Source organism: Mustela erminea, chromosome 1, assembly GCF_009829155.1.
Source record: "Mustela erminea isolate mMusErm1 chromosome 1, mMusErm1.Pri, whole genome shotgun sequence".
Lineage (NCBI taxonomy): Eukaryota > Metazoa > Chordata > Mammalia > Carnivora > Mustelidae > Mustela > Mustela erminea.
The window spans coordinates 62,888,550-62,906,267 of NC_045614.1; the positions used below are offsets into that span (position 1 = coordinate 62,888,550).

Below are 17,718 nucleotides of genomic sequence, written 5' to 3' on the forward strand. Positions count from 1 at the left end.
TTTAGTCTTCTGCCATTGATTCCTCACTCTCCACAGTGGTCAGAGAAAGTATTTTGTACAATATTTTAAAAAATCTATTGGGACTCAAGGCACCTGGGTGGCTCAGTGGGTTAAGCAGCCAAGTCTAGATTTCAGCTCAGGTCATGATCTCAGGTGCCCACGTCAGGCTCCATGCTCAGTGGGGAGGAGTCTGCTTCCTCTCCCTGTGCCCATCCCCCAGCTCATGCATACTCTTTCTCTAAAAGAAATAAATCTTAAAATAAAATAAAATATAATCTATCAGGACTTAATATGTGGTCTAACATGGTCTACCCCAGAAAATGCCCCGTGAGCACTTAAGAATGCACATCCTAATCCTGTTGAGCTCTGTACATCTGTTAGCTCTAGGTGGTGTTCTATAATGTATTAAGTTTTTCATTTTCTTACCTCCTGCCTATTGTATCCATTATCGTAAATGGAGTATTGAAATCTCCAGCTACTAATATGGAGCTATTTTTCCCTTCAGTTCTGTCAGTATTTCCTTCATATATTTTATTGGCATGTTAGTATATATACAAATATTTATAATTATTATATCTTTTTGCTATACTGAAACTTTTGTTAATAGTGAAGTCCTTATTTTTTTTGTTTTTTTAGTTCTTATTTGTTCTGTAACCCTTTCTTGACTTAAAGTTTATTTTCTCTGATATGAGAAACATGGTTACTATTTGCATGGAGTATCTTTTTCCTTTCCTTTCCTTTTCAATGTATTTGTGTCTGGGATCTAAAATGAGTCCCTTACGAACAGCATATAGTTGGATTAAATATTTTTACCTTTTCTGCCAATCTCTGTCTTTTGATTGGAGAGTTAATCCACTTACATTTGAAGCAACTACTGATACAGGACTGACTTCTGTCATCGTCCTATTTGTTTTCCATATGTCTTATGGCTTTTTTGTCCCTCATTTCCTGCATTGCTTTTCTGTTCAGTTGACTTTTTTGTTGTGAAATGCTTAATTTTTTTCTCATTTCCTTTTGTTTATATTCTGTAACTATTTTGTTTTTGGTACCATAGAGATTCCATTTAACATTCTAAAGTTAAAACACTCTAATCTGAATATATACCAGCTTAGGGGCGCCTGGCTGGCTCAGTCAGTAGAGCACACAACTCTTGATCCTGGGGTTGTGAGTTCAAGCCTCATGTTGGGCATAAAGATTACTTAATTAAAAAAGAAAAAAACTTTTTTTTAAAAGATCTTGAATTTATACCAGCCTAACTTCAATAACACAAAAATCTCTTCTTTACAGCACTATTCCCACCTCTGTTGGTTACTGTCACAAAATTACATCTTAACATACTTTCTGCTCAAAAACATGAACTGATAATTCTTTCTTTTAAAAAGTTTATTTATTTATTTTTAAGATTTTACTTATTATTTGACAGAAAGAGACAGCAAGAGAGGGAACACAAACAGGGGGAGTGGAAGAGGGAGAAGCAGGCTGCTCAGCAGGAAGCCTGATGCGGGGCTCCATCTGAGTTCCCTGGGATCATGACCCAAGCCAAATGCAGATACCCAATGACTGAGCCACCCAGGCACCCCAATAATTCTTTTAAACACACTGGTCTCTTAAGCAGAAAACATGTTTTGGATTCACAAACCAGTTATCAGTAATATTAACTTTTGGACCACTGGTTTTAGTAATGTATCATGTAGGGAAAAAAGTGAAGTCACAAACCACTGTTATGATAATACTAACTTTTATACTTGCCCATGTATTTACCTTTATGAGATCTTCACTTCTTCACACTGCATCAAGTTACTGTCTAGTGTCCTTTCATTCCACCTTGTGGGTTCCCGAGAGCATTTCTTGTAGACAGATCTATCAGAAACAAATTTCTTCAGCTTTCGTTTATCTGGCAATGTCTTAACTTATCCCTTATTTTGAAGGACAGTTTTACCAGATACAGAATCTTGATAGGCAAATTTTTTCTTTTATCACTTTGAATATATTGGCCTCCTGCCTTCTGGCCTCCAAAGTTTCTGGTAAGACATCTGCTGACAGCCATATTGAGGCTACCTCGTAGATGGTGAGTCACTTCTACCTTCCTGCTTTCAAGATTCTTTCTCTTTGGCTTTTATAAGTTTGATTATAATGTATCTTTGTGTAGGTTTCTTAAGAGTTCATCTCACTTGGAGATCACTGAGCTTCATGGATGTTTATATTCATGTTTTCCATCAAGTTTACAGCCATTATTTATTCAAATATTTTCTCTGCCCATTTCTCTCTTCTCCTGGAACTTCCCACATGTGTGTTGGTCTGCTTAATGGTGTCAAACAGATCCCTTGAGCTCTGTTCACTTATCTTCAATCTTTGTCCTTCCTGTTCCTTAGACATGATAATGTCCATTTTCCCATCTTCAAATTCATCAATTCTTTTTTCAGCCAGTTCAAATCTGCATTTGCATTTGAATCCTTCTAGTGGGTATTTCATTTCATAATACAAGCTACCATACTTTATAGCTCCAGAATTTCTTTTTTGTTTTTTAGTCTTTTCTCCTTATTGGTAGCTCCTATCACACATTGTTTTCTTGAGTTTATTCACATCTTCCTTTAGTTTTCTTTGTCTAATAGATTTGCTGTCAGGACCTTTTCAGTGACAGTTTCTATTATTTATTTCCTTTGAATGGGTTATATTTTACTGTTCATTGAATGCCTTTTGATTTCTTTTGTTGAAAACTGGACATTTGAGTCTAATGATGTAGTTATTCTGGAAATCAGATTATCTCCCTTTCTCAGGGTTTGATGCTTAAGTTTTTTTGTTTTATTTTGGTTATTATAGACTATCTTTGTGTCAAGCATAAACCCGAAGTATAAACAAGCTCTTCTCAGGACTTTTCTGCACCTTTTCCTGGCATGTACAGTCATTTTCCAATTTTCCCCACCAATGTAGTTATTTTTTAATGTCTGGCTCTAAAAGTGGGAAGAAGAGAAAAACGAAGGAAAAAAAAAAAAAAGGTGCTGCTCCTTTAAGTCCCTGGAAGTCATTTGGGGAGGGGTGTGCCACAACAACAACGGCTGTCTGCCTCTTTATCTGCACCAATGTGATCAGAAGCAGCAATCAGTGATCAGAGCACAGATGCATGGTATTTCGAAGACAGGGTCCATTTTGTCCACTGAGGGTGCCACAGAGTGTGTGCAAGCTGCTCCAAAAACAGGTGCATAGCTGCTTGCCTGACAGCAGGCTGATGGCTAGGGGATACACAGCTCTGAAATTGACTGAAATTTACCACAATTTACCTTCCAAATCTTCCCCTAGAACTTACAAACCTTTGGAGGAACTGCAGAATTATAAAAGTTACATCAGACACATTCTGCTGGTTCAGCTGTTGTCGTGGAGAGATTCCTGGTGTTTCCTACTTCACCAGAATCCCCTCTTCTTTAGTTTATGTGTTTTGTTTTTACCACTTGATTTTACCTTTTTAAACAATAAGCATAATTGTGCTTGGTTCTAAACCTATGTAAATGAAATCATATGCTATATATTCTATTTCAACTGTTTCCTTTCACCTTATCTTTGTATAACTTATTAATGCTTTTGAATGTAGCTGTAGTTCTATCTACATTCATCGCTGTATATATTCCAATGCATAAATTAACCATAATTTATTTATATTTGTTCATTCTACTATTGAAGGGTATTAGGACTATTTCACAATTTCAATGCTTATGAGCACTGTGACACACATAACCACGATCTTCTCTAGGCCATACACCTAGAAGCCAATGTTTTAGGATATGCATACTTCAACTTAATATAGTGTTTGTCCTCATTTATTCTCTCACCATTGGAACAGGAGGTTTTTTTCCTTGCTTTACAACGACACTAACAACTGCAGCGTCAGATGTTTAGGCCAGGACAGCCAGTATAACTTGGAATCCTAATGTTATTTCACAGGCATACCTCGTTTTTTAATGCTTCGCCTTACTAGGCTTCACAAATACTGTGTTGGTTTTTGCTTTTTTTTTTTTTTTTTTTTTTTTTTAACAAACTGAAGGTCTATGGCAACCCTGCACTGAGCACGTATATTGACACAATTTTTCCAACAGCATTTGCTTACTTCTTGTCTCTGTCACATTTTGTTAATTCTTGCAATATTTTGACATTTTTCATTATCATTGTATTTGCTATGGTGACCTGTGATTACTGATTTCTGATGTTACTATTGTAATTGTTTTGGGGGCACCACAAACCAGGTCCTTATAAGATGGAGAACTTAATATATGTTGTGTTTTGAATGCTCCACTGACCAGCCATTCCCCCATCTTTCTCCCTCTCCTCAGGCCTCCCCATTCCCTAAGACACAACGATAGTTAAATTAGGACAATTAAAGATCCTTACAAGAGCCCCTAAGTGTTCATGTGAAAGGGAGAGGCACACAGTCTCTCTCTTTAAATCAAAAGCTGGAAATGATTAAGCTCAGTAAGAAAGGCCCACTGAAAGCCAAAAAAGGCAAAAAGCTAGGTCTCTCGTACCAGTTAGGGAAGTTGTGAATGAAAAGAAAAAGTTCTCGGAGGAAATTAAAAGTGCTACTACTCCAGTGAACTCACAAATAAGAAAAGCGAAACAGCCTTATGGCTGATGTGAAGAAAGTCTTAGTGGTCTTTCTTAGAAGATTAAACCAACCCCATCATTTCCTTGCCAAACCCTAATCCAGAGCAAGACCCTAACTTTCTTCAATTTTAAGAAGGTTGAGAGAGGTGAGGAAGCTGCAGAAGAAAAGCTCAAAGCTAGCAGAGGCTGGTTCGTGAGGTTTAAGGAAAGAAGCCATCTCTATAATATAAAAGTGCATGGTGGAGCAGCAAGTACTAAGTATCCAGAAGATCTAGCTAAGTTAATTCATGAAGGCAGCTATACTAAACAACGTTTATTTTCAATGTAGACAAAACAGCCTTCTACTGGAAGAAGATGGACTTAATTAGCTAGAGAGGTCAACACCTAGCTTCAAAGCTTCAAAGGACAAGCTGACTCCCTTGCTGGGGGCTAAATGCAGCTGGTGACTTTTAAGTTGAAACCAATATTCATTTACTAGTCCACAAATACTAGGGCCCTTAAGAATGAAGCTCAATCTACTCTGCCTGTGCTCTGTAAATGGAAGAATAAAACGTGGAGACAGCACATCTGTTTACAACAAGGTTTACTAAATGTTTTAAGCCCACTGTTGAGACCTACTGCTCAGAAAAAAAGATTCCTTTCAAAATATTACTGCTCATTGGGGCACCTGGGTGGCTCAACTGGTTAAGCATTCGACTGACTCTCAGTTTTGATTCAGGTTTTATCTCAGGGTTAATGAGATCAAGACCCATGCTGGGCTCTGCATTCAGCGCGAAGTCTGCTTGAGATTCTCTCCCTCTCCTCTGTTCACACACACACGCTCTCTAATAAGTAAAATCTTAAATATATATATATATATATAGTATATATACTATATATATATATAGTAGTATATATATACACTACTGCTCACTGACAATGCACCTGGTCAGCCAAGAGCTCCAACGGAGTCGTACAATGAGATTAATATTATTTTCATGCCTGCTAACACAACAACCATTCTGCAGCCCATGAATCAAGGAATAATTTTGACTTTCAAGTCTTATTATTTAACAAACACATTCTATTAAGCTAGTGATTCCTCTCCTGGATCTGGGCAAAGTAAACTGAAAACCTAGAAAGAATTCACTATTCTAGATGCCATTAAGAACATTCATGATTCATGGGAAAAAGTCAAAATAACAACATTAATAGGAATTCGGTAAGGAGCTGGTTCCAACCCTCATGGACAACTTGGAGGGGTTCAGACTTTCATGGAGAACACAGGAGCAGATGTGGTGGAAACAGCAAGAGAACTAGAATTAGAATTGGAGGCTGCATATGGGACTGCACTGCTGCAATCTCACGATAAAACTTGAATGAATGAAGAGCTGCTTCTTACAGATAAGCAAAGAAAGTGGTTTCTCAAGATAGAATCTATTCCTGGTAAAGATGCTGTGAAGACTGTTGAAATGACAACAAAGATTTTGGATATTACATAAACTCAGTTGATAAGGCAAGGTTTCAGAGGACTGACTCCAATTTTGAAAGAAGTTCTGTGGGTAAAACAGCATTGCATGCTTACACAGAAATCATTCGTGAAAAGAAGAGTCAACTGATGTAGCAAATATCATTGTCTTCTTTTAAGAATCTGCCACAACTACCCCAGCCTTCAGCAGCTCTCACCTTGATCAGTCAGCAGTCATTAACACAGAGAAGACTCTCTGCCAGCAAAAAGATTATGACTCACTGAAAGCTCAATGGATGGTTAGCATGTTTAGCAATAAAGTATTTTTAATTAAAGTATGCATTTTTTAAAATACATTTTTTAAATTGCACATTTAGCAGGCTATAGAATAGTGTTAACATAATTTTTATTTTTTTTTTAAGATTTTATTTTTTTAAAAAGATTTTATTTATTTACTTGACAGACATTATAGGCATGTCTATAATATAGGCATTTAACTGATTACTAGTGATGTTAAACACCTTTTATTACATTTATGTTTTGTTGTCTTCATTTGGGAAGTCTTCTGCCCATTTTTTTTTTAAGATTTTATTTATTTATTTGAGAGAGGAAAAGAGAGAGTGCCCAAGAGGGGGTTAGGATCAGAGGGAGATGCACACTCCTTACTGAGCAGGGAGCCTGATACAGGACTTGATCCTGAGACTCCAGGATAATGATCTGAGCTGAAGGCAGTCACTTAACCAACTGAGCCGCCCAAGTGCCCATCTTCTGCCCATTTTTACTCTGATTTTTCTTTCTTTTTAAAAAGATTTTATTTATTTACTTGACAGAGAGAGAGAGTGCACAAGTAGGGGGAGTGGCAGGCAGAAGAACAAGAAGCAGGCAGCCCGAGCAGGGGAAGCGGATGTTGGACACGATCCCAGGACCCTAGGACCTGAACCAAAAGCAGTTGCTTACCCAAGTGAGCCACCCAGGTGCCCTTATCTGATTTTTCTTAATGGTTCCTTATGTACTCTAAATTTGAGCCCGATATCAGTTATTTCATGCTGCAAATATCCTCTCTACTATTATGTGGTTTGCCTTTCTGCTTATTAATGGTGATAAACCATTTGTTCCTCTTTCAATAAATAGAAGCTATGAATTTTAAAGGAATCAAATTTATCAATATTTTCTTTTATGCTGAAGCATTATGTGGCTTTGTTAAAGTATTTCCTTAGGTTGGGACATGAAGATGTGCACCTAAATTATCCTCTAAAGCTAAAGAAACAATTTAGGGTCTGGGTGATTATTTTCCTTCTGCCAAACACCTGACCATCCCAGTGGTGTGGGACCAAGCTGAGGCCTCAGATGAGTGGCTTGCTCAACAATCCTGTGGTACAGCCACTCTGGAGTCTCAGCCTGCAGGAGGGGCATTTCACCAGCATGGCCGCCTCTGGTAGGCCCTGGGCGCCAACTCTTATCTCTTCAGCTCTCAGTCTGCCAACAGTGCACCCAACTGCCCCAGGACAGAGGCAGCTCAGTATCACTCCTCCACACAGTATTCCTTCATACACATTGTGGGGATTCCTGACTACCTCTCCTTCAAAGGAAAGCACAGAACGCTATGAGAACCCACAGAAGATGACTTCACAGGGGTGAGGAGTGATAACTGGAAGGTAATGATTAATGGACAGAAAAATGTCTGAAGTAAAAAATGAAGGATGAATAGTGGAGAATATCCTGAGAGTCAGCAGGGATGTGCCAATACAGGCTGCTTGACTAGAGACAGTCCAGGGACTAGAAGAGAAAACTAGTCCTGAAAACACAAAACATAGGTAAGGTGGTTCTACTGACCATTAAATAAAAAGAAGTACTAATCATTACCTGCAATCTGTACTGAGCCATCTTCTCCAAGAAGAATATTTCCAGCTTTCACATCTCTTGAAGAAAAAAAAAAAGTTACGTATTAAAGACACTTATTCCCTGGATCACATAGTTTAAGCAATTGTTTACTGTATTCATTCAACACTGGCAATATCTAAATACTCTATTTTACATTAAAGAGTATTAAGGTCAACAGTAAAAAATTTAAAATTTTAGTCACTTGTACTAGAATCTAAATATTATAAACAGAAAGCTACAATAAGAGATAGCTTTTTACTGTAAAATCCAGAAAACCCAAGATGATTAAATACTTGACTGGGATAACAGCGGCCAAAGAACGTGTCCCTCACCTACCATCACCTAATTCTACTTTTTGAAAAATACTGTTTTTTTTCCCACACCCTAACACATGATCAAAATTTTAAATGGTCAGTATGTGGTTAAAAACAGGACTATTCTATGCCTTAGGCATAAAGATAGATAAAAATTATTTAAACATTTTTATATTTTTATTGGTAACTATTTATAATTCGAAAAGGACATGCATACATTCTTCTTATAAAAACCTAAGTATCACTGAAAAGGCCAAAGTCCCTTTGACCAGCATTCTCAAATCTAGTTATCTTCTTGAAGGTTTTCAACTATTACCAGTCTAGCCAATAGAATATGTTCCTGTGACATATCTGGGCTTTTCTTCCAACATAAATGATATGACAATATCCATTCAAATCTACAACTTGCGTTTCTCATGTTAACAATGTGTTTTAAGTATCTGGCAAAATTTAAAATCCCTAAATCGTATGAGTAGAAAAATCACTTCTTAATAACCCAGAGAAACCCCCACAATGTACAAAGAGGTCACTACAGCACTGTTCATAATCATAAACCAAAAATGGTAACAATCTAGAAGGCTAACAATAGCAGAAAGTTTGAACTAATTTTGTTATAGCCATAAAAATGGAATAAGGTCAATCAACATGTTATGCCCTGAAATATTACCTAATGCATTTTACTAAGTGAACAAATTTTGTAGGACAATAATGTAAAACACAAACATACATACACACACATTTTCCATATACACTAAATGATGCAATAAATGGTTCCTTCTGTGGATTGGAATGGAATTGGAGTCAAGGCAAACAGTGTTTGAATATGTTGTGGAAATGCAATCATGTATTTATTTTGTAATTAAAAATAAGCATATAATTAAATAAGCTCCCTTTGAAGCCAGACTTCTAGCTCATGGAAGAAAGCCTTGTCACAAAAAGGAACAAGTGAAAAGCGTACACTTCATCCTTTTCCCTGTCCATGTCTTCTCCTGGATGAACCATTCCTTGGGGGAAAAAAACAACAATGGTTCCACAACTGTGTGTAGTAGCTTCACCAAACCACAGTATCCAGTACTTTCCCTGAATGCATACTGAAGCATAAGGAAATCATGCTACTGAGTATTCTTCACTGCTTATGAAGGTAAGCAATCAACAGTACATCTCCCAGAGGCTGCCTCAGAGTGGAGGCAGGCTAAGTCTGCTCTACAAACAAAGTCTCTGACTCCAGGTACCACGAACAGAAGAAAACTGAGGACCTTCCCTTCCTTGAAGACAAAAACCATCCAAATGAGTCAACCATGAACCTTCAACTGCCTTTTGAGCTCATCTGGAATGACATCTAAAACTCAAAATGTCTAGTTTAGTCACTTCCTCGTTTGTGTTTCTGCAGCACAGTGTTAGCAGAGACTACAAAAATATGATTATATTCTTGGGATTATCTCTTTCACCATGAGCTAAGATCTGGACCTGAACCTTAAGAGATTTCTGTATCACCCGCACTTACTCAGCATTATGATTAGTACACAGGAGGCATCTCTGAGATACTCATCAAATAGATTTAAATAACTAAACAATCTCCCTCAAATCCTCTTCCAGAAATAAGTGGAGTATTAAATTAATAAATGAATAAATAAATAAATCCAACTAAATACCAAAATAAAACTTGGCTACTCCCTCCCCACCATCCCAAACCCCAACTCCTACCTGCTCTGTTCCAAATGATACAGTTATAAACTAATCAACTGCAGTCAAACAAGACGACCTAACTACCCAACAACAGAAGACCGGTTAAACTGTGGTATAGCTATATAATGAAATACTATGTATAATAATGAACATATGAAATAACATGGAAAAATCACCAAATATACTTAAGTGAAATAATACTATGTACATATGTTGCCAAATTTTTTTTTTTAAGCAGAAGAAAGAGGGATATACATATATTGTGTTTATATTGGCATAAAATCTCTCTCAAAGGAGTCATAAGACCTTAAACCAGGGTACTGGAGGTTCAGGAAAGGAAGACGACTTTCTAAATACATTATTTTTTAGAACAGTTTTAGATTTATACAGAAAATGAGAAGATACTGCAGAGGAGTTCTCTACACCTTATAGTTTCTGCCATTATTAACACCTTACATTTGTATGATACTTTCGCCACATTTAATGAGACCAGTACAAATGCATTATTATTAATGTCTGCAATTTACTCAGATTTCTAAAAAGTTTTTACCTAATGTCTTTTTTCTGTCCCAGGATTCCATTCAGAATTCAACATTAAATTTAATTATTGTCTCCTTAGGTTCCCCTTGTCTGTGATAATTTGACTTTCCTTGTTTTTGACAACCTTGGTAGTTCTGAGGAGTAATGGTCAAGTATTTTATAGGCTGCCCCTCTAATGGAATTTTTCTCATGATTACACCAGTGTTATGAATTTTTGGAAGGAAAACCACAGAAGTAAAGTGCCATTTTCATCACATCATATGAAGAGTACACAGAATCAACATGATTTAGCACAGCTGACACTGACAGGACCTGTTTATTATCATATACCATTTTTTTTAAAGATTTTATTTATTTGACAGAGAGAAAGAGATAGTGAGAAAGGGAACACAAGCAGGGGGAGAGGGAGAGGGCAAAGCAGGCTTCCCACTGAGCAGGGAGCTCTAGGATCATGACCTGAGCCGAAGGTGGAAGCCTAATGACTGAGCCACCCAGGCGCCCTATCATATACCATTCTGTGCTTTTTCAATTTTTAAGCCACATATATGTATTACCTATCCAAATGTTTTATAAGTTTCTGTCTTTCGTAAATGAAGACAGGGTAATCCATTTTCAGTAGAGCATGCGCTTTGGGTGACTACTTATCAAATCTTCACATAACCAATTCCTGTTTCCCATTTGAAACCAAAGTGCAGGGACTCCTGGGTGGCTCAGTTAGATAAGCGTCCAACTCTTGATTTTGGCTCAGGTCATGATCTCAGGGTCGTAAGATAGAGTATCACATTGACATCCATGCTCAGCAGGGAATCTGCTTGAGATTCTCTCCCTCTGATCCTCCCGACTCACACTTGCATGCTCTCGATCTCTCTCTCTCTCTTAAATAAGTAAATCTTAAAGAAAAGAAAGAAACTAAAGTGCAATCTATAGAACAGCTTCCAGGAATAAAAGCAAAGGAACATCATGAAGGTCAATGGCTCACTGGACGATCAAACACACCAGTCTGTCCTCCAACCCAACAGAATAGCTGACCTTTCAAGGAAAAGATTTGTAACTAAGTATCTGGAAATCAGTAGAGTCCTTAAGAACCTTTTTTCGCTCTGCCACAAAGAGTATCAAGCAACCCAGCAGCCCCAACAGTTAAATCTACCATTCACTCTTAAATAAGAACAATGAATTTTGTTTTTCACAGCTTAATGCCACTTCTCACATGTCACTACTGCACCGAAGTTACAAATTCCTTGTAAAATTAAAAGGAGTATCATGGACATGCTTAATTGTTTCATTAGCACACAGCACAAGTTACTGCCCAGGACATTTTTATGACTCATCAATAGGAACAGTTTGTGGAAAACCTGAAAAAGGTCAAGACCAGCAATGAATCAAAATGAAAAGTTGGAAAATACACTGCATTGGGGCATCTTAAACCAACAAGCCATCATTTCTGTTAGAGCTGACCTGTTTAACAGGAAAAATATTGAAGTAGATAGATACAGAGAGAAAAGCAGAAGTCTAATTCAGAGACATCAGCGGGGAACACACTGAAGATGGAGAAAAATTATCTGACCTAGTCCACCAGGATAACACACAAATGGACCAGAAATAAAGATGAAGAGTGGAGAAACCTACAAAACAGGTCCAGCTGTTGCCCTAGTAAGACCACCATCTCCCAAGCCTGCCGAAGCCTCTGTGGAACTCACAGCTTGGAGTGGTTGCTGCTGAAGTGTAAGCAGGGGTTCTTAGCCTTGGCTACATTAGAATCACTTGGGGAGCCTTTAAAAGCCCCAATGTCAATGTGTCATCTCAGACCAACTAAATGAATTTCTTGCAAAGGATCCAGGAATCAGTACTTACTGAAGTTTCCCAGGTGATTCCAATATGCAGCCAAGGATGAGAGTCTTTGATTTAAAATGTGAGTTCGAGAATCCATTCCAGCAACATGGCAAACAGTCATCACTACTGCCCAGGACTTTAGGGGAAAACCCACCATTCCCCTGCTACAAACAAAGAAATTAGGAAGGGAAATTGTCACATAGCTGGACATGAAATAAAGACAAGGATATCCTCAAGTTTCAGAAATCAAAGGGACACTTAAGAGCCAGAGCAGAAAGCCTTGGGAGAAAGGGGACAAATGGCTAGGAATCTCAGGTTTTAAAACCCACCCCTAAACAGAAAACATGGCATTCGACTAGTTTAAGGTTGAAAGTAGACTTGAGACCCTTCATAAAATTGGGACCCTAGAAGAAAAATGAGCCACAGTGAAAGATATGCTTAGCAAAAGTAAGCTAGTATAGCCATACTGAAGTAAGATATAATTGTCTTTAACACAAAAGCATTTCTAGGAATGAAAAGGGCCATTATATAATTTTAAAAATGGGAATAATTCACCAGAAAGTTAAGAATCCTGAAGGGGTTGTTGAACTGTAGGGCTCCTTCTCATAACCTCTGGCTTCCATTGTTCTAATAGGAAGTCAGTTCTCAATCATATTGCTATTGTCTTAGCTTGTTCTATTCAGGATGCTATAACAAATATATCACAGACTGGGTGGCTTAAACAACCAACATTTATTTGTTGCAGTTCTGGGGGCTGGGAAGTCCAAGATCAAGGGAGTAACAGATTTGGTGTCTGGTGAGGATCCACTTTCCGGTTCATAGGCATAGGAGAGCTGACAACATGGACTCCATATTTGTTCCCCCAATTCTCTCCATCAGAGCCATGTGTTCCAGGCCCCGCAGAGATTAATGCATGCCCTGATCAGATGTGGAAAGGCTCATTCTGATCTTCCCTAAAGTGACGCACACAGAAGGCATCACTTTAGGTAACTACTGTTTGATTTCACTCCCATGCCCCTCACACTATAAAAACTGTGGGTTAAGATCTGGACTAGACAGAGAATGGGGGCAGAAAATAGTTGCACAGCTGCCTGGACTGTCAGTCCATGCAATGCCCCATCAGTAAGTTACTCCAAATAAAACAGTGGAAACAGCTGGAGCGGTGCCTGTTTTTTGGTCTCCAAGTGCCTTTTCGATGTGAAGGATACATTACTGACCCTCCTCCACCTTCTAACAAAAGACGGCCATCTTTTCACTATGTCTTCACATGGCAGAAGGAGCAAGGGAGTTCTCTCGGGTATTTTTTTTTTCCCCTGGGGTCTCTTTTACAGGGACAATCCCATTCATGAGGGCGCACCACCCTTATGACTTAATCACATTCCAAAGGCCCCTACCTCTGAATACCAGCACAATGCTCACTAGAGTTCAACATATGAATTCTGAGGAGACACAAACATTCTGTCTTTGTACTCCTCCTACATGATGCGTTGTTTTCCAAATCTTACTGCTTTCCAGATACTCTGTGTGTTTAGGTTTCAACAGTGTAACTATAGTGTGTCTATTCATAGATTTCTTTGTATTTGTCCTCATCATGGTTCATGATTTGGAAGTTTTCCACCATTATTTCTTCCAGTATTTTTTCTGGCTCTTTTATTCATTCAGCTAAAGAAGGGCTGATATATATTCAAAATAGATGTTACGGTCATAAAAAACTGAGCAGAGACTGACTTTTTGCCTGAACTTGATATGAATCTATTCTTAGCTTTCTAAAAAAGACAGTGACCTTAATGTATATTTTGGGTTAATTTCCTTTAACTACATAAAGTCTGTATATATAAAGTTTTAGGATAAAGAACATACTTTTATTTATGTTCTGAAGTGAAGATTTTGACACTTAAAATAGGGATTGGATATAATAAATAAGACAACAATAGGATATTTAAATAAAATAACCCTAGTGACAGATCCAAATTCTATTGAGTAACTAAAAAATGTAATTGATATTAAATTCATGTATACCCAGATTCGTGGATTAGTTTCATCTTTCTTTCCTAGCAGGTTTTAGAAGCACACTGCCTAAATTCAGTTCCCAGCTACGTCATTAGGTGGGTGACTTTTGGCTAATTACTTACCTCTCTCTTTGCCTTGGTTTCCTCATCTGTAAAATGGGGGAGGAGAGGGTATATTCCTCATAAAATTACTATAAAGATTAAATGAGGTAACATACAGGATGCACTTAGAATACCATATGGCACACAAGTTTCAGTGAATGCTTGTTATCATCTACACCAGAGATCAACAAACATTTTCTTAAAGGGCCAAAGAGTAAATATTGTACGCTTTGTGGCCAGATGCTCTCTGTCACTGTTACTTTAATTTCATAGTGCTAAAGCAGCCAAAGACAATCTGTAAATGAATGGGCATGACTATTTTGCTGTTGCTTTCACAAAAAAAGTCATCAGACTTGATTTAACTGGGGCGTTTGTCGATCCCTGATGATCTATATGGCTGTAGATTGGTTTTCTCTCATGTAATAGTCTAGGCATAAGTGACATCAGTTCAGTATGGTGACTCCACAGAATCAGGGACTCATGCTCCTTCTATTTGATCATTTTACCATCTCTAAGTTCTTGTTACATAATCCAAGATGGCTTATTACCACCTCAACATTTCAATGGAAGGAAGCAAAGAGGAAATAGAGGTTATGTCACTTTCTATTAGCAGTGGTTCTCAGGACATTTGGCAATGTCTGGAGACATCTTTGGTTGTCACATTGGGTTGGGGCAGGGGAGGAGCTACTGGCATAATGGGTAGAAGCCAGGGATGTTGCTAAATATACCCCACAATGCACAGGACAGCCCCTGCAACAAAGCACTGCCCAGCTCAAACGTCAGTAGGGCTGGGGGTTGACAAAACCTGTTAAAGGAACAACTCTGAAGTAGTATATACATTTTTGTTTTCACCATAGTGGCTAGAAACTAATTTACATGGTGATATCTGATCCTCACAGGAGGCTATGAAATGTTGCCTTTCTTCTGAATGGTCACATGCATGGTAAAGATGTCATGTTTTTATAGTTCAAAAAGGAGAGGAGACAGGCTAGGGGAAAATTAGCAGCTTCTGGCACTTTTTTTTTCTAGAGGATTGCTCGATGAACATGAAATCAGTAACTGAATTACATTAATTGCTAGTATCAAAGTATGTATCCATAGGGTTACCACTATCCAGAGGATGGGAATCCTGTTTTTCAGGGCACCATTTCCTTATTTATTTATTTATTTTTTAAGATTTTATTTCTCCATTTGAGAGAGAGAGAGAGAGAACATGAGAGGGGAGAAGGTCAGAGGGAGAAGCAGATTCCCTGTGGAGCTGGGAGACTGATGTGGGACTTGATCCTGGGACCCGAGGCAGTCGCTTTACCAACTGAGCCACCCAGGCACCCCAGCGCACCTTTTCCTCTTGACAGTGCAGGAAATATGTTCCCAAATCTTTGGTCATGTCCTTATCCAGTCATCTGTTAACACATTATTTTAACTAGATAAGAAACGAATGGATATAATTTGAGGTGAAAAATCCTACTGTCTGAAGAATATGCCTTCAATGTTTCCAAGATTTCTAGTTTACCAATTATTCCTTGGAGTCAACTGTTCTGTTTCATAACCACAAGAGGAGTTCATTTTTCTTTGCTAAGATATAAGCTGGTTGGAAAATTCAGACAACTAGAAAGCATTATTTATGTTTTCCTAGAAAAAGATACTTTTATAAATGGGCTAATTTCACTGATGTAATTTCTTTAAAATGGTCCTATTCTCAGAAAAACCTAATTAAAGTTTTTTTTTGGGGGGGGAGGGTGATACCTTGCTTTTTTCCCCCCAACATATCCTGATTACTCTTTAAACCTCAGTTTTAGCACCTGATAGTTGTCTGATCTTTATTTTTTTTTTTTTTTAAGATTTTACTTATTTATTTGTCAGAGAGAGAGAGAGAGAGAGAGAGCTCAAGGAAAGGGAACAGGAAAGGCAAGGAGCTGGATGCTAGACTTGATCCCGGAACCCTGGGATCATGACCTTAGCCAAAGGCAGACACCTAACTGAACCATGCAGGGGTCCCAGCTGCCTGATCTTTAATCAGTTATTTTTCTGGGCCTTTGCTTATTTTGGCAAAGGATTAGGGTTAACTAGGTGATTTTTTTGAAAACTGACAAAACTGTAAGATATTTAAAGATTTACAGTGTGATAGTCTGATATATGTATACACTGGAAAAATATTCTCCTCATCGAGTTAATTAACACATCCATCACCTCACATATTTACTTTTCGGTGAGAACATTTAAGTTCTACCCTTTAAGCAGAATTTACTCATCTTATAACTGAAGTTTGTAGCCTTTTATCACTGTCTCCCTATTTCCCTGACCATCCAGTAGCTGGCAACCACTTTTCTACTATCTGTTCCTATGAATTTGACTTTTTTTTAACATGCTACTTGTAAGTGATACCATGCAGTATTTGTCTTTCTCTGTCTGGCTTAATTCACTTAGCATAACGCATTCCAGATTCATCCATGTTGTCATAAACTGCAAGTTTCCCTTTTTTTTTTTTTTTTTTAAACGGCTCAATAATAATCCACATCTTTATCCATTCATCCACTGATGGATACTTAATAAGTCATTTTCATAGCTTGGCTCTGAGACAGTGATTTCACACTGCTTTTGGGTATAAACCCAGAAGTGGCATTGCTGGATCATATGGTAGTTCTATTTTTAATTTTTCTGCGGAACCTCCCTACTGTTTCCCACAATGGCTATACTAGTTTATGCTGCTACCATCAGGGCACCGAAATTCTCTTTTCTCCACATCCTCACCCAGGATCTGTTATCTCTTTTTGGAAAACAGATACCCTAACAGATGTGAGATGGTATCTTATTGTTGTTCTGACTATATTTCCCCAAGATTAGTGATGTACTTTTTCTTGTATATCGATTTTTGGGAAAATGTCCATTTGGAACCTTTGCTCATATCTTGTTAGGTTATTTATGGTTTTTCTGTCTCTAAGTTGTAGGAGTTCCTTGTATATTTTTGGATATTAACCCCTTATTGGATAATATGGTTTGCAAATATTTTCTCCCATTCCATAGGCTGCCTTTTCATTTTGTTGATGGTGTGCTTTGCCATGAAGCTTTTTAGTTTGGTGTGGTCCCAGCTGTTTAATTTTTCTTTTGTTGCCTTTGCTATTAGTGTCACATCTAAAACATCTGTGTTTCGTGTATTTCTATTCTGATATTTTTATTTCTTTCTGCTAACTTTGGGCTTAATTTATTCTTATTTTTCTTTTCTAGTTCCTTAAAGGTAGATGATTTTTAAGATAAAAATCTTGTTTTGTCTTCTACCTTTTCTCTGCCTTGATTTTAACTAAGCATTTTACAAGAT

The 17,718-nt window shown here is 37.7% G+C and overlaps 1 protein-coding gene across 3 annotated transcripts in view; it reads right to left on the reverse strand.

Moving 5' to 3' along the window:
* Positions 1–17,718, reverse strand: part of OXSR1 (oxidative stress responsive kinase 1) — a 100,644-nt gene that overhangs the window by 39,823 nt on the left and 43,103 nt on the right. For all 3 annotated transcript variants that reach the window (XM_032353105.1, XM_032353259.1, XM_032353195.1), the window contains one exon: positions 7,904–7,959. In XM_032353105.1, the coding sequence (XP_032208996.1) occupies positions 7,904–7,959 (56 nt within the window). The remainder of the gene's footprint in view (positions 1–7,903; positions 7,960–17,718) is intronic.